Raw genomic sequence first — 22,187 nt, 5'->3', positions numbered from 1 at the left:
ATCCGTACATCAATAGCAGCTGTGCAGGTGACCACGTGATGGTGTAAGAGATCGATCCGCGATGTACTTCTGAAATATGATGATATTTTTAACGACTTAATTTCATTACCCTGCGTTGGTAAGCAGGAACGTCGTATGCACACACGGCTGTGACTAGGTACTATCAAAAAAAGAATCCACATGGCCAGCATTAGAGATCTCATACGAATCTAGTTTACTAAATGTGTCGACCCGAACACGGACGGTCGTGACTAGAGGTTGGATAGACAGAACCTTCCTAATGAAATAAGCAGCTCGAGGGAGTTTGTCGAAGCCACCTTGTATACACAATGCGAGTCGAAGATGCTCCAAGTGCAGCAAATTCTAGCCCGGCTTCACAGGGCAATTACGGATTTGGGACTGACTGTCAACCTAACCTAGGCGATGAGGTTTCGAAGAGGAAGCAGAACAGCGGCCACTGACACCTTGTGCGTCGCTATATCCTCTCTTGCCTATGTTAACCCGTTGCCATACTTAGGGTTGCTTTCTCCGGCCGCAGCTAAAGTTTCAAAGCGCCACTTTGCCTGTCCCTCGCAACCGCTCTCAGCTTATTCTACCTCAAGGTAGCTTCAATTACGACGTATAGGTTCCGCACCACTTAGGAAGAGTCTTCCTGTGGAAAATCTCGAACGATTAAAGCGTATCAAAGCGTCCTCTTTCAAAAAAGCAACGGAACTACACGTAGTGATCCGAAGTTACTTCGAAAATCTTCTAGGCGATTCGCCACTGCTGTCCGAAGGTATACGTCGTCGTTTTGACGTACCTTAAGAACTGGGTTTTAAAGTTCGAGAAGATTGTTGCGAGTACAATTAGAGACAACGAGTGGAAGGTCTCGAAACGGCTAAATAGACACGTCATTATTGGCCTTGCCGTACATGGGTTCCATTATAAACTCTGCAGAAAACTATATTTCTATAAGCCTAACGGAACCTATATAGATTCCCCAGATGCGAGGGAAAATGTGATAGATATTATGTTGCTTGTTGCTTTTTGGCGATATCTGGTAATTTTTTTAAGCTGACAAAAGGCTTTAAATGTTTCTCTACACTAACTCTGATGTCGGGACATTTGATCTATATGCATAAGACTATTGACTACTACAATTGGCAAAGGTGAATAAATGAAATTCGATAAATTATCTCTCCAGTTGCTAAATCATATTCATTGTTAAAATGAGCAATAAAAGGTTTATTTGTTAAATACGCATGTGTTTTCAACAAAAAATAGCAAGCGAACATCGCAAGAGGGATCTGTGACTAACCGTAAAGAGGACGGGGAAATATCGGGCAAAGAATGTTATTACTTACCCACTGCCCCAGGGCTCTGAAGAGGCGAATCTGATGGCCTCGCACCGTAGCGGCTTCCTGGGCCGCCTCCGGAGGCCTCAGCCGAAAGAGCGGATAAACTTGAAACGATTAGTAAACAATAAAACCGAAAGTTAGAGCCAATGAGCTCCATTAATAAAACAACATATCGTCAACCCGCTTTTTCTACACATATCAACGCTAACTTAGCCACGGCCAGATCCACACCAATACCAGCAGCTACGATCGATAGGTTCAGTCGTTGTCCTACTAGATATTAAGTTCCATGATTCCGTTTAAACTGAAATGTTAATACGCCAGCAAAAAAGTTTAAAAGGTTCTACACTGCGTACCCACTACTTTGTGTAATAGTCCAAGACTCAGAGCACGAGGAACTCAATTTTCTATTAAAAAAAACAATGTTACGAATAGGTATTACTAAAAAAAGTATAGAAAAAAACGTATTTTTTTTTTTACGTTTTCAATCAAATTGTCTGTTTCTACTTAACTATACCAAAACAGACGGTCAATAAAATGGAGAATTTCCATAGCATCCGTTTAAATGGTGGCCTACCTATCCAGCCTGAAGACACGGATTGCATACGTTTCAAAACAAGCATATTCACACCAATCGGCACAAAAGTTGTCGCGTAAAGTCAAATTTCCTGTCCTCATCTCTACGATTCTCTTCGCATAATACACTGAGACCACGGTCGCTTCTAAATTAACGTTATACATTGTACCTGTGCCTAGACGGCCGTTAAAATGCTTTCCTCTACTATCCTTTTTCATACTATTGTATCTGGGCACATCGATATATCTGTTAAACAATTTCACGCTGTCATCCTTTCATGTTCGTTCGATTGCTCAAAGGAGAAGCCCGAGCCTATTCAGTATCTTTTTTCTCATCAACAGGCCATCAACTAAGCGCTAGAGTGCCGCCTATGGTGTGTTGTTTTCTCCAGCCTTTGTATCACCGGCTTTTTTTTTCGCCTTGTTCTCGCCGTTGTTCACACATGTTCGTTATTCCATTCCTGCGCTGCGATCCAAGCAGAGTACAGCTCATCTTCAGTTCAACCAAAAGCCCCATCCTTCAAAGTCTCGTCGAGTAGCCCAGAGAGACATATCTCGCTGCAGTTTGAATTATGACTCCATTAATCTGTGCTGAGTAGATTCACTTTACGCGATCCACGGTCATCACGGATATTCAATCCACGCCGACGAGCTCGGTCACGCCATTGCCATCCTAGAAACCCTTTCTGTCGAGCCCTAAGGATCCCTGCTATTGTTCTCGCGTACTCACATTTCACAACTCGCCGACTTTTACGCGGTCCGATATTTACAGATAAGTATAGGATAATATGGATGTTATAAGCTAAAAATTAAGCATCTAGTTCAGAGCAAACATGCTTTCTCTTACATCCTTAAAAAGGTGTACGCTAAAAACTCCGATACCCTGCATAGAATTCTCTCAGAATTTTCTCTGAGAAGAACCTTCCTGGTTGTGCGGGCTGATCCTTCTATTATTTATTGTCCACCGTTTATAACGCAAAGTTCGTTCAGCTGTCGCCGTTAAGTAAACAACATTGTTCCGTTAGTTTTGTCTCTCTGCTGATCTTCATAGTTATCCAACGGGTCATCCATTATCTTTAATTAGACTTCAGTAGCCGATTTATAAAATCAGGTACAGTATATTTGTCGTCTGTATTCTGCTCTGCGCACTTCGGCATTTGTCTTGATGCATGCTGACCGTGACGGAGCCAAACATGTGACGACTGCAGAGGGACTGGTCGCTTATAGACCAAGGGCCTAAAGTATTAGGTTCCCGAAAAGCCAGCGACACACTTCATGAGACAGATGTTTGTGCTGCCGTTTACAGTGCTTGACCAGATATGGCCAAATAACCCAACTTATCATACACCATCAGGGTGAGTTAGACAAGTGTGATTCTTTATGAACTGCAAATCTGAGATAGTTCTTATCGCCGCTAATCCCAGTCAGTGCTAACCTTGACACTTTTCTTGATACCACAATTTTCTCCAGTCTGTGCTCTCTGGGTCTCTTCCTTCCTCCGTCTGAACAAACTCATCCACAACGTACAAACATATTACCTGCGCAGTACGTGTGTTTCTTTACAGTACTGACAGTGCTGCCTCTAAACAGCAATGGGTTTGTTTGGATCTGAGCGAGTCCATTAACCCACTTTTCCGTGCTCGCTCCCGTTGAGCGATCGTATGCCGTTTCCCCTTGGCTAGTCCATGACGGCCGTCCCATCGTATTGCGGCTATAGTGGCTGCAGTTTTGTAAAGGATACCGGTGGCGCGCGTCATAGCATGTAGGCAAGCAGCCAGTTAGCGAGTGTAAAAGGGACATAAACGAGGGAGTCCTCTCCCGCCACCCTGAGTACAGGAGAAGGTAACCGCCGCTGTCGTACAACTGCACTGGCCGGCTAACTGTCACCCTGCTACTGCCATTTTGAACCGCCATCACAGCCTCCATCGCTATGAAGCGGGTAAGGCACTTTCTTTGACTTCATCGCCGGGCTTCAGCTAATCATCTCCTAGAACATAGCCTTTGGCGTAAGCGGTGGTCCACATGCCGTTGCCACAGCAATTGAAGAAGTAGTTGCCGAACGACTTACTTTAAAGTCGAAGCTGCGTTAGGCAAGTGTGACGATGAAGGGCACGCAGATCAGCCAGCGATGAAAATAAGCGGTTAAATCGACTTCCAAAGTAGAAACTGAAAAGCGAATGACACAAATCAGGCTGCTGATTGAGGTTATTTCGGCTTTGTAAGACTTCATGGCACAAAATGTTCAGTTTCGATTTTTCTGTGCAACAATGTGCCCAAAAACATGTTCAAATCGGGGACCAGAACAAAACTACAACCAACGGAATTTGTAGACCACGTGGAACTTCACATCACGGCTATCAACAAATCACTGCCAGCAGCACACAGATGCTAATGAGAGCGCACCGGCTGCGTGCGATTGCGATAGCTGTGGCGGGACAATGGTGATGTTTGTCATGACGTACTTCGCTGTTTCAAGTGGAGTCTCCTGCCATGGTATCGTTCCAGCTAGTACGGCAGCCGAAGGGGAAACCTATTTTAGAAGTGGAACGGGGTTATTCGTAATCGAGAAAAAGAGACGTTGCCAGTCAGTGCAGAAACCGGTTCGTTTTCTTCTCGATAACGGCAGATGAACAAAACAAGCGGACGTTCGGTAGGACGCCCGCCAAAGAGAAAAGGAACTATATTAGCCACACGGTCGGTTAGACGGGACGGGAGTACGAGATTGAACGAACGAAATGCAGAGGGTGTGTGAAAAGCTGCGGAAAGCATCGTTTTCTCACCGAACAGTTGACTGAACGAAAACGTTTGGACATTGGACGATCTAATACGATGAATGAAGAGGCCTAGCCACCACCGCCGGGGCAGCCGCCGCCGCAATGGCTATATTGCGCCGTTGCTACAAGCCTATAACAAAGAATAAAATGAGGCGCACAGGCCCTACAAAGGACAAAGGAGTAAAATGGATGCTATCCTTCAAGATCTCTTCGTTCTGCTGCGTGCGCTGTGCCCGTCAAAACAGGCGATACGCCGAACGGCGGGCCAATCGACCAGTGGGAGTGTACCGCCAACCCGGAGCCAGCCGAACCCGATGCGAAGTCTGTCACCATCGTTCCCGCCGGTAGAAGAAAATTACTTCAGGAGGTTTGAGCCGCGAGCCACTAAATGAACGGTTCAGCCTGGCCTTGTGCGCTCTACACGACTCTCATTGTGAAGTGGTGATTGTCTCAATCCGCAGCTACTAATCAGCCCGTTAGTCAACCCACGGGCAGCCTCAGAGTCAAATTTGATCCACCCTGATTGCCTGCGCACGACCTCGTCATTCTTAGGACATTTTTGCTCATCCTGTACCTTTTCTTTTTCTGGCAAGTTTGCAAAGGGGTTGTCGACAGCGAAGTGGGTACTACGATCGATAATCAGAAAATGGACAGCAACAGACTTGTGTAGCAGCTGTTTTCAAGTAGAAAAATCCTACACAAAATTTTTCTTTTCCAAAATTGGAACTGATCTACTGCGCCCGCTGCAGCTAATTCATTGATGATCTGCGAACGATCCAGCCTAACTATCCTAGGTGACAGACTTCAGGTGAATCTAAACTATAAACTAATCATATAGGAGACAATGCGGCCATGTGGGTCCAAATTTGTTTAGTGTTCTCTCTTAAAACAACCGGTACAAGTAAAAGAGAAAATATATAAGAGTTTATTTCTCAACGGCTCTTCTATTATATATCCGAATGTAATAGTCGCAATTAATTGAAAAAAAAGGGTACCTATATCGTTGATCCCGTGAGCTAGAGGTGGAACTTAGGTATCGGCGAATTGCCGTTTGCTTCTAAAGAGAGAAAGGAAGATAGAGGGATCACTGTGCGTACCATTCTCTAAAGGCAACTTAACTAGAACGAAATCTGTGTAACCATTATGATTACGCACGATTTTGACGTAGATAATTATTCATAATCAATTCCAATGTATGACAACGATTATCCGCAATATGGTACATGTGGCCATCGTCGAAATTTTTTGTTGATAACAACGATATGCGATACGAAGCTACAATGCTTCTTTTTAACTTGACAGATGTACACATGTATGCGTGCCTACTAAGTTGAATTGTATTCTAAGGTAAGCTAGGTTTTTCAATATCCCATATAGAAATGGCATCGACGGCGTCCGCTTTCATACGTGCTAAACATATAGTGTCCTGTGTGGCCCGTATGGGTCTAAAGCGATCATCTAACATGACTCAGTATAATAACTCTAATAGTATGTAACTTGCTATCAGTTCCTTTGAAAAATTAGCCTGGAGATAGGTGGAACTGGAGTTGGTTATCTTGTTTCCTTGTCGTTCCATAGAAACTCGAATAAGACAGAGGAAACAGAGACGGTGATTGTAATGCACTACATTTCGCACACCCGAGTGAGCTGAACCCACTTCAATTCGCGGATCAATGATCTCCAAATGACAAGTGGTACATTTAATTCGTTAGATGTTATCAAACGATGCCCGTTGGCATCGAAATCATTCAATTGATCGTCAGACGACTGCCTGTATCCTTTAGCTGACTCAGCCCCTACCCAAATTTGTGCGGGAACCATTACAGTAGAGTCAACGCTCTCACATTGTCGCTTGACCTTGAGACGCATCGAGCCTTTCTACATTTAAGTTCTCTAAAGCCTTAATCGTTCCAAATACAGTACCGCACTAAAAAAAAAAAAAAAAAAAACAAAACAACAACAACAACAACAACACTTGAAATAAAACAGGATAATAACAATGCTACTACTCTAGCACGTATACAATGGTAGACGAAGTAAACGAACAACCAACATGGAACATTTGCGGGGACAAAGAAAGTGGCCACCGAGAGGTAAAGGAACAGCGACAAATCACTTTCGAATGGAACTTCCGAGAAGATGTAGGTCAGTAGTATCACTGACACAGAGGCAGCTAAACCTAAACGCTCCGAAACGGTTTTTCAAGGCTTCAAGAAGGGCGTCCAAGAACACTGGATTGGCCTTAGTTGCACTGAAACCGCGGCTGAAAAAAAGGAGAACCGAGGAACTTAGCGGCAACTGAGCGGCACCTTTTTTACTTATTCCCCTGCTCCCCGAAAGGTCGGATCCCAAATTATCCCCTCGTTATTACAAACTGGTTGTAGCATAGTGCCACTGCTATTGGCAACTTTGCCGGCAGATACTACAACAGGCATTTCAACTAGCCTCACCCGTTGTCATCATCCTGTGAACCAATGCAAATCACGCTTGACCGGTGCCTTCTTCAGGACCACCCAGTCGATTCTAGAAATCCCTCCGCCGTCAGACTCACCCACAAAGATCCTTTTGATTGCTTTGCGTAACTAGAAAAGAGGCAACGTAGCTGTCGGTTGGCCAAGAAATGAATGAATCGTGTGCTCTCAATCCTTTCCCCCGTTGTAGGAGTAGTAGTAGTAGTAATAGAGTTCTAGCTGTGAATAGCAGTATTATATGTTTGCACGACAGCGATGTCTATGCCATGCGCGCTGTTCGTTCAGCCGCAATGTAGTCGAGCGCCGTCTGATTAAGCACATCGCCAACAGCAGCAGCAGCTGCAAATGTTGTTATTCGGCACCTTCACTTTTCTCGGGATTCCTACATCGTCTGCCAAAAGGCGCCTACTCACTGGGGCCGTGAACCGTTACGTTTACCCTTTGCTAAACCTGTCTGTCTCTCTCACTTGTGCCCCCGACTTCAGCAAGTGTACCTCTAGCCCTTCCGTCAGCAGCAGCATTACCGCCTCTTCTCAGTCCCGCCAATGATTTTCCTGTTTCTGGCATTCTCAATCTCGTTCCTTGCTCCAACTACGCCGGATCCGACCAAATGGTGGTATAGAGCCATACTGCGGGGGATAGGGACAGGCCCAACAGATCCGCGCAGGCAAACCCGTCCTACTGGCCTGATCGCGCAGCCGTACAGTCAGAATGGCAACCGGAGATCATCTAACCGCACCCAATCACCCTCTCAATAATACAACATAGCCGAGGTGTACCAGCATAGCAAGTCCCACAAATATCCATCACCTTCGCTTCTATCGCTTGCTACTAATATCATCACCGCGATCCCTTAGACCGTCAACGTCCGTCTGCACACGAGCGAGGCACTCTGCCGCCGCCGCCTTACAGCTCTCTGTGTGAAGCACGGCAACCCATTCCCTATACGCTGCAGCAGGCCACACTTCCAATAGTTGTGGCATAGCGGCGGGTATGCGAGGCCACTCCATGCGTGGCCTCGTGCATCGATACACACTTACCACCAGCTTCTCTATCTCATTCGCCTTCTCTATACACACACACATTTATATATATATATATATGTGTGTGTAGAAGTAACTATGAAGCCGTCGGCACGAAATAACTTTAGGCCCATCGGTAGTACCCTACGCTCGCTTCGTATCAAGCCAACCCAGCCAGGCCATAATAGGGGCAGAGAGTGGGCAGCCCTCCTCTTTCTTTTCCTATCGTGTCACTAACTGTCGCTGGTTCGACATAGCCTCTCATTTCTTTTTTACGTGAGGTGGCCTATGTTATTCAGCACGTCTCAGATTTCTCTCTTCTCTGCAAGATGTCTACTGTTAGGGGGGGGGGGGGGGTATTGCGAGCTGTTAGTTCACACACAGGATTTTTTTACTCACTCGTTTTTGCGTCGACCTCAGTCTCAGTTGATGTTCGAAGCACGTTGGCGCTCGTCGCTTAACCTCGGTTCTTGGAGGCTCACAAATCACCTCGGGCGATCTGGCAGAAGGTGATGGTAATAGGGAGAACCTAGCTTTTGGGAGACAATCTGTGCGGCCAATGCAACAGAGTTGTTGGTAGGTCCTGCCTGGGCCAACGATTGCGATCGTTGCTGGCTCGAGAAGACGTTTTAGCTCTAATCGATACTAACAGTACATATCGGCTCATGACGCTTTTTCCTCGTGTGCCCTTGTTTCTTTTTCGTCCTAATTTCCGTGTCGTGTGCTTTCCTCTTTTGCAAAATGAATCTAGTGCTAGCTGATTTGTACTGCCATACTGTGTGGTTCCGGCTGCAACCTGCTTGAGGAGACGGTCTGCGACAATAGCATTGTCTTCGCTAGATGGTTTTTCCGGTTCTTCTCTTTGTATCCCCTTTCGTTTGCTTCGTATGGTCTATCGTTCTGTTCCGGACTCTCCTGTTTGTTAGGTTTATTAGCTCGTAGCGTGGTGTTGTTCCTTTCCTGCTTTCGGAGCGCGCTTTATGTCTATGCAGCGTGCTCAATTGAGTTTAGTTGTTTTATTGGTAGAGGATCGTTTTCATTTACAGCTTTCCAGCTCGCTATCTCATCTTTTTTGCCCGCTTGTCTGCTCTCCTCCTTCTCTAAGTTTTTCTTTATTGAGAGTCGTTGCGTCCTCCTAGATTCGTCGTCCGCAGCTAGAGACTCCGCCTCAGTTGTTTTGTATCATTTGGCTACCACGTTTATGGCAGATTTCCTCTGTTTTTTGTCCTTCTATTCTGTTACTGCTTTTGTGTTTAGCACAAGTCCACTATAGTAACGGTGGACGCATATAGCCGTTTGTGTGTGTGTTTATGTATGGATGGGTGCGTATGTGTGTGTCTGCTGTGCGTTGACTCTCCTTCTCGCCTTGTCTATTTATTTTTCTTTGTTTGGAAACGATACGGCCAGCGTCAGCAACGCCAAAGTCGACGGACGCCGTTGCTACACTGGCTGCGCCTGCTTCCGCTGCCGACTTTTTGTATGTGCAGTTGCACCAACCGCTTCAGCAGTTCGGTGTCTGCTTGCCTTGCGGAGCCATCATCTTGCGGCGTTATGCTGTCTTCCTTTAGATCGTCTCTTCGATTCGTATCGTATCCGTCTTTTTCTAGTAATAATAGTAACAGTAGTAACACGCTTCTAGGACGAACTGGCCTCGTCATTTCGTTGAATTGCGCGTTTTCTCTATATGAAAGCGCTTCCTAGCCGGTCGGGCAGCTCCACGCCGATCAGCCGTTGGTTAGCGATTGGTTGATCGGCATAAGATGTCGCGATATATATTAAAGTTTCGCTTCCTCTGAATCGTAGAACGCTACGACCCCTTTGATGTTTGCCTCTTCGATTTGCTTTAAGTTCTCCTCCGCTCTTCTATTAGTAACTAACTCCAACGTCTGCTGTACGACCAAACGATTCTTCCTAATAGAAGGATCTGACTAATTGTCGAATTGGACTAGTAGCAGCTTTACTTTACTGTAGTGGTATTTATGGGTGACAATAAAAAGACAATTAGTGTCGACCATATGTTCCAGGGAAATCGCCTTTCACTCTACGGTTATTTTTACCAGTAGTTCGTATGCTGATGTCCATGAGCAGAGAGAGAGATGACCAAGTATATCAGCATCTGAACCAGCTGAGGCACCACCAATCGGAGTCGAAGCCTGATGATACGATACAGTCTTGTTATAGTTATTCTTTATTTATTATTTGTAGTAGTAACAATACTAGTGGTAGCCGTAGAGCTGGTGGATAGCAATAATTAGCAATATTAGTGAGAGGGAGTGCTAATTCTGGTTGCTTGATTCGATCAATAGATAAATTAATCAAATGGTCGCGATGGAAGCAGATGCAGACGCGCACAATTCACAAAAAATCAAATTCGAAATAATCCTGATTCGGGGCCCTCCGTCACAACTAAGTCATTTACCCTTCCACACAAATATTTCACGTGCGCAATAAACGAGCGGCACAAGAATGGTGATAATTATAATAATGATGATATTGGTAATAACGCTAATTGGAAATCACAGATTATCAACCACCGACAGGCCGAGCGTAGCTCGAAAATTGTCAACGCGCGGTGATTTCTGGTGCCGATGCTGCTGCTGTTATTGCTAAAACACTGATGCGGGTCTATTTACGTGGGTAGCCTCAAAAAGGGCCACGTTCTCGATGCCGAAATCGAGAAGAACTGGCATGGTCCGGAACTGTCTGTCGGAAGATATCAGGGTCAATTAATACCTCGCCGACTGTTAATGGCTGTTTCTGGATCGTTGAATGGATAGTTGGTGGTTATTGAAGATAACCACCAGGACATGAAGCAAGAGAGTTTTCGTCGAGCTGATGATCTTCTTTTATGTCTGACGGGCTTCACCCTCTCTGCTTGTCCCTGCTGGCCTTTTAGAAAAGCGCGTTAGCCTTATTTAGCCGGTCACCAAATAGTTCGGCAGGGCAAACCTATTCCAGAGGCATTCGATCTTTTTGAGAGTTTAAATATGTGTGTATGTTTATGTGTGTATGCATACAAAAGATGCTTTCTTTTCGTTTGTCTAAGCGTTTGTGTTTATGTGGCCGTCTGCGTCGTCCGCAGACGGTGGAGTCCTACGCCACCATTAAAAGGTCCTCCACTTAATGGTCATACGGGGTCTATCGACTGATAGAACCGACACACTATTTTGCCAGTAAACTTGCATCTGATTTGATCTGCAGTAACAGCATCATTATAATTCTATTTCAGATATATGCATCCGTCTTCCAGAAATGATGGCGGCTTGAGCTGTTTTCGTTAGGAGGCTACATGCGTCTCTCGTTGTGCTGGCTTTTCTATTTTCCACTTAATATACTAGTAATCACGCTACGGTTCAATTGAACATTTCCTATTTGAATTCTGTTTTTTCTGTTCGGTTTTTTTTTGCCTGACACCGCATCACTAAAGGGGCTGGTATAGAGACTGTGTTGATTTTCGATGTATGGTAGAGTGTCATGTGTTACTCTGTTTGATTGAAGTCATTGGCTCACGTTCCGCTGCCGCAAATGAGGCGGCTCCGAGAGACGAGGCCGCGGCTGCTCCCCTGAACCAGCTACGCTATTCCCCTCGATCGTTCATTTGGCCGCAAGCCTATCGTTGCTTTGTCTCGCTGTATACAAAAGGTATACAGAGACGGTTGGACTGACTGACTTCTCACTGATTCACTGATTGATTGACTGAAATAGAGGCTAACGTTGTGATGCAGGACTGCGCAAGGAGCACCCCCCAACGATCCACGCCTTGGTGTGGTTTAAACGGATCGCTTGCTGCCCTATAGAATTCGCCATAGTCGTTGGACTAAGCTGGACCCAACAGACCACAACACAGACATGCGCGATTGTTCGCACAATGATCAATATATATGCTCTCTCTACTCATTACGCTGTGGCCGTCGGAGTGAAGCTCGCCTAAGATATGCGTTGTGCGTCGTCGCCGAAGTAGCAGTAGTAGAAGTAAGTACGCACTCCGGTTAGATGTGGTGGAAATTGTCATCAGTCACTTGTTGTACTACAATATTATTTCCTATAATACCAAAAGGCATAGTGTAAAGAGCAGGATCGAGCCTTTTTGCTCCCTGTTGCGAGAGGGATGATCTGTTAGAGCCGAGATAGCTAGGCAAGCTCAGGTTCCATCCAGCTTCATGCTGCTCGTCCGATGATCGACACGACTCAAGCGAACGATCTGGAAAAGACGTCCTGGAAGAGATGATGCGATTGTTGTATGTGTTTGTATGAGCATGTTTTGATGGCGATGATGATAATGATGGAGAAATGTTGAGCAGCGCTGCCGGATAGCGATCCGTAAAGCAAGCAGTAGGCGGGCGCTTTACGGCTCCAACCCTTCAACCCGGGCCCATGGACGGCGTTCAGCTTATCGCGCACAAGACGAGGCAAATAGGGGCAGCACAGTGCGCCATTGTCGTTCTGCTACCGTAACTACGCTTGCCGTTTCTTCTTCGTCTTCGATTGATACGGCCACCTCTGCTGCTACTAGTAATTCTCGTGGTGTTAGGGTCATCGGGGGTCACATATACCCACTGCAGAGGATCGCCAAGGGGTCTCCGCGCAGCCCGAGCCTCGTACACTCTTTCACGAGTTTGCGAACTCGCGTCCAAACGCGTGATGTAGCAGTGTTACGTTTGTTGCCGTCGCTTTGCCGATGCCCGTCACGGCCGCTACAACGGCTGCGACAACGGCGTTGGTCCTCTTCGCGCGTCCGTCGTCACTTCGACAATACACACAGACACACTTAGAACAATAACTTGGAGTGCAGTAGTCACAGCACCCCTCTGCACAACTATTACCACTCTGTGGTCGCTGGTTTCGTTGACACGGGGCAGCAGGCGCTCCTCCGTCCGCCCGCTGTGGCGCTCCTCGCTGCTGCTTGCTCTGCCGCAATAGCAGCCCACTCCAGTAGCAGCCTGCTTCACCGCTTCTTCACGGCTTCGTCCTATGCGGCAATGCCAGCCAGCCACGGCCACAGCGGCCAACGACCACGGCCACGGACTCAGCCCTATGCTGTCCTGTCTGCCTAGCCCAGCCAAAGAGGCAGTGAGCCAACATTCAGAGCGCTGCGAGCACAGCCAGCAGCTAGCTAACGGCGGCAGCAGCAGCAGCATCACCAGCACCACCACCACCATTACAAATATAGGCAGAGGGCTATACACAACGTAGCGTTCTGCTCGGGAGGGCCCAGGGAAGCTCCGCCAGAGAGGCGCCACGTGCCCGCTGGGGGGCGCCCCTCTCCGGACCTGCTTTTATTCGAGTTCGTCCGACGTGCACCAGACGGCGCTGCTTTCACTTGCCGTCGTCTTTGTCCGCCGTCTGCCAGTTCGACCGAGGCACGGGCCGTCGGTCGGTGGGCCCGCCATTCCATCGTTCGTGGAGCAGCACGGCAAACCAGCACTCTGCCTGCTGATTGACTACATGAAGCGCTAAGTCAAGGCGAAGCGAACTCCGTGACCCCTACATCCCTGTACGTACGGGGTCCTCCTCTTGGGGCTTCAAATAGCTTTCTCGGCTTACGGCACATCCCTTTTGGCTCCACTGTGCCCCAATTCAAAGAGACAGGGGGAAGGGTCGGAAAAAGGGATAACAGAACTGAGTGCTCTACAAGCCTTGGGGGTTGCCCGGGGGGGGGGGGGGGTTGAGCAGCCGGCAGGCAAGCAAGTCTGCTGCGTGATGTGCTGTTTAGGCTGATAAAAAGAGAGAGGGGCTAGAGAGAGATACAAAATAGGAAAAATTGATAGTGTGTGTGAGAGAATGGGGGAAGGGAACGCGTTTGCTCGATGGATGGTGCACTGGGTAAATGGGGCCGGGCTAATTCGAGTTCGTCTGCTCACCCAAACCAGATTTTCAGGTGTTATAGGGGTTCCCCTACAACACCTGAAAGCGCGCCGCATATTATAGTGGCGTCAGCAAGCACTCGCCGTTGGTAGTTTGCAACTGTAGCAGTTCGCTAGCTAGTTGGCTAAATAACGGCCGGCCTGACCCGCACGTGCGTTGTGTACTATCGGCGGCAAGAGGTCCTTGGCGGTTCGCTCACTGTTATCACGATTGGACACCGACAACTTACCGCCACTTCGACCTTGTTCAGTGCGTCTGAACCGTGAGGCCACGGCCAAAGAGCTAAGCAGCCAGGCGCGCAGCAGGCGCCCAGCCACAGGCAGGCAGCGATAGGCTAGCGCCCACCAGTCAGTTAGAGCCTGCACGAACGGTCGTTTGATAGCAGTCTTATTCTAATTGCTACTAGTATTGTCATTGGTGTCTTCTACCTCCGTAGGTTATTCAAAAGCTTCAACCAAACCGACCCTAACACACGAACGAATTTCGCTTGATATCGTGGATCCAGAACTGCGCAAAAATGAAAGATGAACGATTCCGAGCCTTGCGCAGATTTTGTCCGTCGTACTGTTCATCGGTGTGCAGTTTTACTACAATATGATAGAAATAAAGGAATGACACTGGGGACACCCTACGGAACATGGCACGTAGTAAATACTCCCTTAATACATTCGCGCGGATTTGCAGTATGTAGGCTGACTGATTGGAAAATGTCGATTAAGCGCATAATGACTGTTACCCATAAACCACGAGAAGTGAGGAACTGCGGTCTGAAGAAAACAGATCAACTGTGTATTTTCATATGCATTAGTTCCGCCTATCTTATCGTCGGGTTACACTTTCTGTTGGAAACAGTCAGTTTGATCTGTAGAAGGTGTACTAGCAGCTAAATAGAGCTTAGGTAACCTTTACAATATGAAAAAAATTAATGATTTAGTAGTACTCGTCTCAGATCAGATTGAGACTCAGCCTTTCGACAACCCCAATAACACACCGATCTGAAAATGATGTTGTACCTTCGAATCGTTAGACGAACACTCAGATTCTCTAAACGAATAAGACTTCCAGTGTTACCTCAGATGTATTAATAAAGCTCTGTTTCAAAGACGGTTGAATATTCTATAATTTGAAAAAAAATTGTAGAATTCTCTTACAAACGAAAGTTCCGGTTGTTTATATAACAATCTGTTATGCTAGGGAATTAAAAACAGAGATCATCCATTTTAAGTGTCACTCCAATGGCCCAGTTTTTCAGTTAGCTAATATTATAGGTTGTATGGCGGGCGTAGCGTTCCCTATCTTTTATCCTAGCGTAGTCTTGCCGTTCGTAGCCGCCTTCCTGACTGTTGTCATCGTTCAAACGCAAGCAAGTGTTTCAAACTGACAACCTCTTAAGCGGTTGACGAGTTTTAGAAAATGGATATAAGAAAAAGCTAACTTCTACAAGTTCGCTTCTTTAAAAATTTCGACCTATTACCTCGTTGGGGGCAAACGCATTGACAAATTAATATGTAAACTAATAAATAAATTTGAGGTAACTGCGCATTAAATGACACTTCATAATAGTGCAAAAAAACCGTTTGTTCCAAAGTTCCTTCATAAACGATTTCTGATGCTCACACAGAGCATGCGATGACAAATGCTCTCACGAATTACTGGGAACTGCTGATAGCACAGAATAGGTACTTCCAGTTAGCGTCGCGCAGAAGCGTTCTCCAGGGAGTTGCAGCAGGGATCAAAGCTAGGCATGTGCATACTCTGCTAAGCGTTATGCTGTCAACGGTTTAGGCATTATAAAGACCAATAGTTCGCATCAAACGACCGGTCGGTCACAACAGCGGTACGGAAGCTTATTTGTGTTTTATAATATATAATCCTATAATCAAATTATGAGCATATTGGGATGATATGGTGAGCTGAACCCTTGGGAGCTATAAACGCAGGGGTTCCACAAAATGCTATATTAAGCCTCAATTTTAAGCCTGAATGCTATGCCACATCTGGGTAACATTCGTTTTAAATGAAATATGCCTTGCTTGTCCGAGTCTAAAAGGACCACTAAGTATGTGTGTATATATCGGGTGCGATACAATCGAAAATGAGCCTGCTTCTTTGACGAGCCACATTTCGGACGCATAACAATGCGATTTATTTTGCTTAAAAACTGATAACAACAGCAAAATTTCGAGATTTGATAGACGATACGATTCTTTGGATACTTATATATTTTTGCCAAAGCCAACGCATTAGAGATAGTATAATTTAGGAGCTTCACCAACACTATGAATGACATTGTTTATTATTTAGAAGAACAGCTAATTTGTCTTCTGTTCTAATACAATACATAAAGCACAAAGCTCAGACTGTACTTTTTTATGATTATAAAATCATTTTGACAGATGGCAGCCAAGAACAGCGAATGTCTATCTACTGTCGCTCCATATGGAAACAATAAGCTAGCTGAAATCCGCATTAGCAGTACGAAGCATAGTTGTGCAATGCCGATGTGTCAAAATGATTTGTAGCTTGTGATATATTCGTCGTGGTACACACATAAACATTGGCAAGATGTTGGCAAGCAGACGTTGGACAAAACCGCTTTAAGGTGTTCCGATTCTCCTTGTCTCATAGGTATTGTATACGCTCTCACGAATTCCTTCGGCATATTGTTCGATAGTTTTTTTTTGTGCTTTCAGCGATTCATTAGTGACTTCATCTAATCGCTGAGATGTTTGTATGTACAAACATTTCACAAAAAAAAAAAAAAAGAGAAAAAAATTACAGAAAGCTAGGTTGAACGGTCATACGGGTTAAGTTATGACGGAAGTCGGCGATTTTGGCAAGAAGCTGATAGAACTAATAGTTAAGTATGGGGAGGTTCGTTCATAGTGATCTCACGCAGTTTTCCTCCTCGGTTCTGATCTGTGGTGGCAGATACGTTTAAGCAAAACGTTTCTGGCTAGCGAAGAATACTATCGGAACAATGGATCGTATTGGTTAGCGTCTTGTTGATTTTTTATGTAAGCTATTCACCTGTAGTAACTTAGCGATCGTTCATTATTCTTTTCAATAGCTGTAATAACACCTGTTCCTTGAAATGGTTAGCTACGATACGGCGTATCAGTAGGAGGCTTTGTCGCTATCATAGGTTCTATGATAGAGAAAGGTATTCATGGTGCTTTCTAACAAACCTATCGTACCGCAACAAACTATAAGAATGCAAATAAACTACATCTGTACTATGGCAAAATATGATTTATAATAATTTGAATAACTTAAGCTTCTCGTTTGCATACATGAAAACTAAAAGCATTATTTATATCTGCACGTTAATGTACCTGAATCAGGTATAAAAAAAGCATCTAGTGAATTTCGTTGCAGCTTGTGTTGAAGCAGAGTGTCCAGTCAAACGACCAGGTCTTTTGGCATATCGCACAACCGCTTGTTCCTGTTTGTTATTATACCTTGCATCAAAGGACATTCAGAATCTAAAAGCATGGACCAGTAATATCGGCTACATATAAAGCAGAAAATTGCCCAAGTTGCTTTTTCGCGTGGACAACACTCTGTAGGGGTATGACATGAAATCAATGCTAGCTTAAATTTGATTTTATCTCGCTTTGTTAGATAGTGTCTATGGTACTATTTTCCTGGGACTTAGTAACCCATTATCATATTTTAAACATAGCGGGTGCTGGAAGGCTGATGGAGCTCAGTAGTGGATAATGGCTTGTTCCTAAGCGTTGTTTCCGACGGTGGTATTAGCTAAAATGTGATACTCTGACACGAAGGCGTCTTGACCCCTTGGTCGCGTGGGATCATGGAATACTGAGTGATGATAGCGAGGCGTCGATCACTCGCAGAACTAATTATCTGAACGAAAAGATCGAGGATTTATTGCGGAATATGGTCATGTATCCAATGCGTCTATGAGTAACTGCTTTCTTGCAAAAAGACGTTTTACTAGCACATCTAGCGATAGATGTCATGATCAAGATTGCAAATGCGCCAGGACTGATTGGCCAAGAATATACAGGACGTTTATCTCTTTAAAGGTCCAATAGTTCAATGTATAATTTCCAAATAAACAATTCATGTTGAGTAGATCTGTTGCTTTCAGCAATTAGCAAGACCTTCATAGCGCAATCGTCTACATCATTTCGTTCTAATTAGAGAACTGTATTAGTAATGGGCATGCTCTTGCATCAAGAACGAGCCCGGTGTACAAGGACGTTCGTATAAGTATCAATAACGGCTTAGAAACTTTCAAATTAATAATCAGGATAATGACTTAGTTTAGAAACGCTCATTGTCCGAGGCATAGTTTTATGCTTTAAAAAACGTGTCGATAAAAATATCCAGCTATTTCGAAAGGCTCCATTGATATACCTGCACGAACGCCTGAAGCACCGTTCACGACTCGTTTGACATTTTTAACAGGCTGATGGATCTAACCTTGGCAACCTTTGCCGAGAACCTGGCTTTTATTCGCGCGAATTGTACAAAGTTCAGTATTCTCGAGGTTTCCATTAAGGTTCAATAGTTGCTGTCTTTTATCATTACGTTTGATTTTATCGTGAAAAAGAAACAAGGGCTGCTCTGCTTCCTTTTTCGATATGTCTCTAATTTCGAATGCAGCTTTCTAGGCCAGCCATGTTTAGAGATAGCAATAATAATCGGTGTGATTAAATTAACTTAAATTAAAAACAAAACAAGCAAACAACATTCTACACTATAAACGCGAAATAACAACCATGTATCATTTATAGAACAAACAATTACTATTTGTTTATGAATGCACGAACATTGTTCGAGGCCGTTCACCTATCATAAAAGCTAACTAACATTATATACACTACTTCATCTTGTTCTCTGTAGTTCCGATGCCACATCGTTTATAATCAAAATTTGTAGGTTTTTTATTTTTATTTATAGCAAGCAACGTTGATTAGTTGCATTCATTTCAGTTCATTTCGCAGTTTTGTGTTGCTTAAATGTTTATAGTATGGCAATGTGGCCAACATCGATTTATTAATTAATTAATTTATTTTTTTTCCTATTTATCGACAAATACAGCATATTTTAAGATATAACCCAATTAGGTTATTAATAATTCTTTCTTATAATAATTACGTCCAACCTTTTCGTGATACATAGCGGAATTAGAATTGGTTGATCCGGCACTGCAACAGATGTGTTTATGCATGGCAGAATCCTTCAAACCCCCCGATCCGATTTAGAAGGGTGCTGCCATGACGACTCACGTATCTTTCCGCTACGAATATATTTATCTAACTTGTATTCGACAGGAAGCCGTTAGTGCATTGGATGGGAAGTAATGTACATTTTTGATTCAAGCACACTCAGCATTGAAAATATTCATCTGGCTTTGGTTTTTGGAAAGATGTCATCAGCTAGTCTATAGCTCCTATGAAACTATGACGTGAGTGTGTAAATTGGAGGCAAGTCCATGGAAAGCACTCTGAATTAAGGGTCTAAGCTTCTATCTGACAACCAAGAGATCGCTGGCTAACTGATACTGCGAAAAACTACGCGCTGCTTGCCATCGCAAAAGAGCTTTTTTTAAATAATTGGGTTGTAGATAATTTCCAACTTTGAACGGTGAATTTTTTATTGGAAGGCCTATTATTAATAATCATGAAATTCACTATCGTTTTCATTTCTCGCAAACGACCAATGGCGTTCACATTATAGGTGACCTAAAATTTCCTCCTTCCCCTTGATAAGGTGGTTCATAGGAAATGTTTCCGTAAAAAATTGCTTATCAGTATTACTTTAATATGTTTGCTTTATAGACTGCTTGAAGTTCGTTTCGTCACAGTATGACTGTGAGTGGATTTCTAAAAATAGCAAAATAATTAAAAAAGAAAAAACTTTTTTCCTTATGCAAAATTTCTCGGGACGGCGCATCAGTAACGTTGTTGCCTACCAATCAAGCAAATCGTGTACAGACAACCACGTAATTTTCAATGGTGGATTAATCCAACCAAGCCCATAATTATGTTAGCTGATTATGAGTTTAGGTAGATCTCGTGGCCCTGCTATGCCAGAGTATTAAGGTTAAAGAAACGTTAAAACATGACTTCTGCGACAATTATCCCAATAACTTTTGAAACATGCCTTCAACTTGGAATTTTTAACTAAAGTTTTTGTAGTTTCTTTGATTTACACAGCAGTTCTAAAGCAGATTACGGAAGAGATATTTTTCTAGAAGCTAACGTCTTTCTATCAAAGCAGTAAAATATTGTACAAAATACATATTAAAACGTTTTAAAAAATTAAATTATATTCCATGCTATATACACGTTTAGTTAATTAAAGATAAACTAATTACCAATACTTTCTTCACAGTAGCAGTAATGAATTTTTTGCTATAGAGCAGCAGAATGATATAGTAGATGTGATGTTTTTCAACAACTCAGTCTATAAAAGGTGCCCAATCGCCGTCTGAGAGCTGATACTTGCGTGGACCATGTTTTCTTCAAATATTGTATTCTAATTTACTAGTGAATGTTATGAGAACTGCAATACATCTTTACCAAAGACAACAGATGCAATATTCCGCTTCTAGCTAATGTAATAATACTACGTTACTAAGTGCTGACCATTACGGAATATGAAAACAACAGTAAGATAGCTCAAAAGTCATAATCTAGATGTGACAATTCTACTCTACAGAATATAAGCACCAAATAGAAGCGCGACCTAGCCTCTTTTTGCGATTAAAACGGATAGTTTCCTCCGGAAGTTAACTTGAGAAACAACTGTGGTATAAACCAAGACGCTCACAAAGAACTATTTTTGTTTTCCGGGAAGGCGCATATCATAGGTGTTAGTGCAATTGAAATACGAAAGACGCGGCCAATCCTAGCTGTAAGTAGCAAAAATTTTGCCATACACTGCCCTACCTAAACATCTGTATTTTTAGTCAGCTAAATTGTTTTTACTTACGCAACGTCTTCGAGATGGAATCCTTTCAGTTTTGAGTGTAGCAATGCGCAAGTCTTGTGATCGAGGGTGTTCACCGCGCGCCGACGACTCATTGATATGCCTGATGGAAATTCGGGTATTGAGAGGTGCGTCGCAGGAGAGTCCCTTCGTCCCACCGAGGACGAGCGGCGTCTCCCAAGAGAGGCCTCTTCAGGAACATTCAGCCCGAAGTGGTCGCTTCCAATGTCAGACATTTTCGTTTTCCTTTGCCACTTGGTTTGGGAAAAGTTGGTAGAGATTGATAACTGTGGAGGAGGTCAAGCCTCGTCGCTTCCTTCTCTTTGATGTCCAAATTCAGGCTAGCTCTTATTCCTCTAGATCTTAATTTTCCTTATCATTTCTTATTACTGTTAGCGCGAACGACTCTCCTTTTCATTTACATATATTAACAAAGGAGTTGGTCACTCTAGTACCTACGTATGGAACATAGTTCTCTATATAGACGATTATAGGTACGAGTTCTCTCTATCAGCCTCATTCGACGGGGCTTCATCCATTGTCAGGTGCTATCCTCCGCCATCGCTGGCGGAGTATTCGGTGGGGATAGGCCGTGCTAATCTACAGCTAGGGTCGAGCTAGTGAAACTGGGCCAAATTGATGTCACATTCTGATCTGCTTGTAGCTGGTTAACGAGCTGAGTGAAATGATGACGAAGGCGATGCAGTTCGGCACGTCAGCTACGCCAGTATGACGTACTTTGCGGTCACAGCCACGCTCGCAGTTCTCCTTCGCTAGTTCGTCCGAAATACCCATCGGATACCTTATAAATGACGACAGAATTTGTACAGAAACTACAGAGACCTATGTAGATACGCATGCGGCTTGATAGGTCGTGTTGAGTATTCTTAACCTTGCGAATCGCGCACAAGTTACCGTAGATTAGCACCAAAGAAAAAAGTGCTCTCCGATATCAATAAGCCGGCAAACAGAAAGTTAACAGTATCGTTGCTTGTACGCGCAGCCCAACAAGCGGCGACATTATGATCTATTGTAATGAGCGCAGGAACACAAGATCCAGACCTCGTTACATTTATACCTACGTGACCGCGTAAAATGGTTGACATCCTTGTATCGGATACCTGGAATAAGTAAATGTAAAAAATATTTATCGAAAATGAAAGAACATATCTG

At 44.2% G+C, this 22,187-nt stretch overlaps 1 protein-coding gene across 1 annotated transcript in view; it reads right to left on the bottom strand.

Moving 5' to 3' along the window:
- Positions 1 to 22,129, bottom strand: part of LOC111270392 (calcium voltage-gated channel subunit cacophony) — a 52,462-nt gene extending 30,333 nt beyond the window's left edge. The window contains exons 1-2 of the mRNA XM_086972480.1: positions 21,018 to 22,129; positions 1,347 to 1,444 (exon numbers count right to left, since the gene is read on the bottom strand). Of these exons, the coding sequence (XP_086828606.1) occupies positions 1,347 to 1,444; positions 21,018 to 21,250 (331 nt within the window). The 5' untranslated portion in view covers positions 21,251 to 22,129. The remainder of the gene's footprint in view (positions 1 to 1,346; positions 1,445 to 21,017) is intronic.
- Positions 22,130 to 22,187: the final 58 nt, after the last annotated feature.

This window comes from Varroa jacobsoni, unplaced genomic scaffold, assembly GCF_002532875.2.
Source record: "Varroa jacobsoni isolate VJ856 unplaced genomic scaffold, vjacob_1.0 scaffold_1469, whole genome shotgun sequence".
NCBI lineage: Eukaryota > Metazoa > Arthropoda > Arachnida > Mesostigmata > Varroidae > Varroa > Varroa jacobsoni.
The sequence above is the reverse complement of the archived record's forward strand: the minus strand, read 5'-3'. Positions and strand labels throughout refer to the sequence as shown.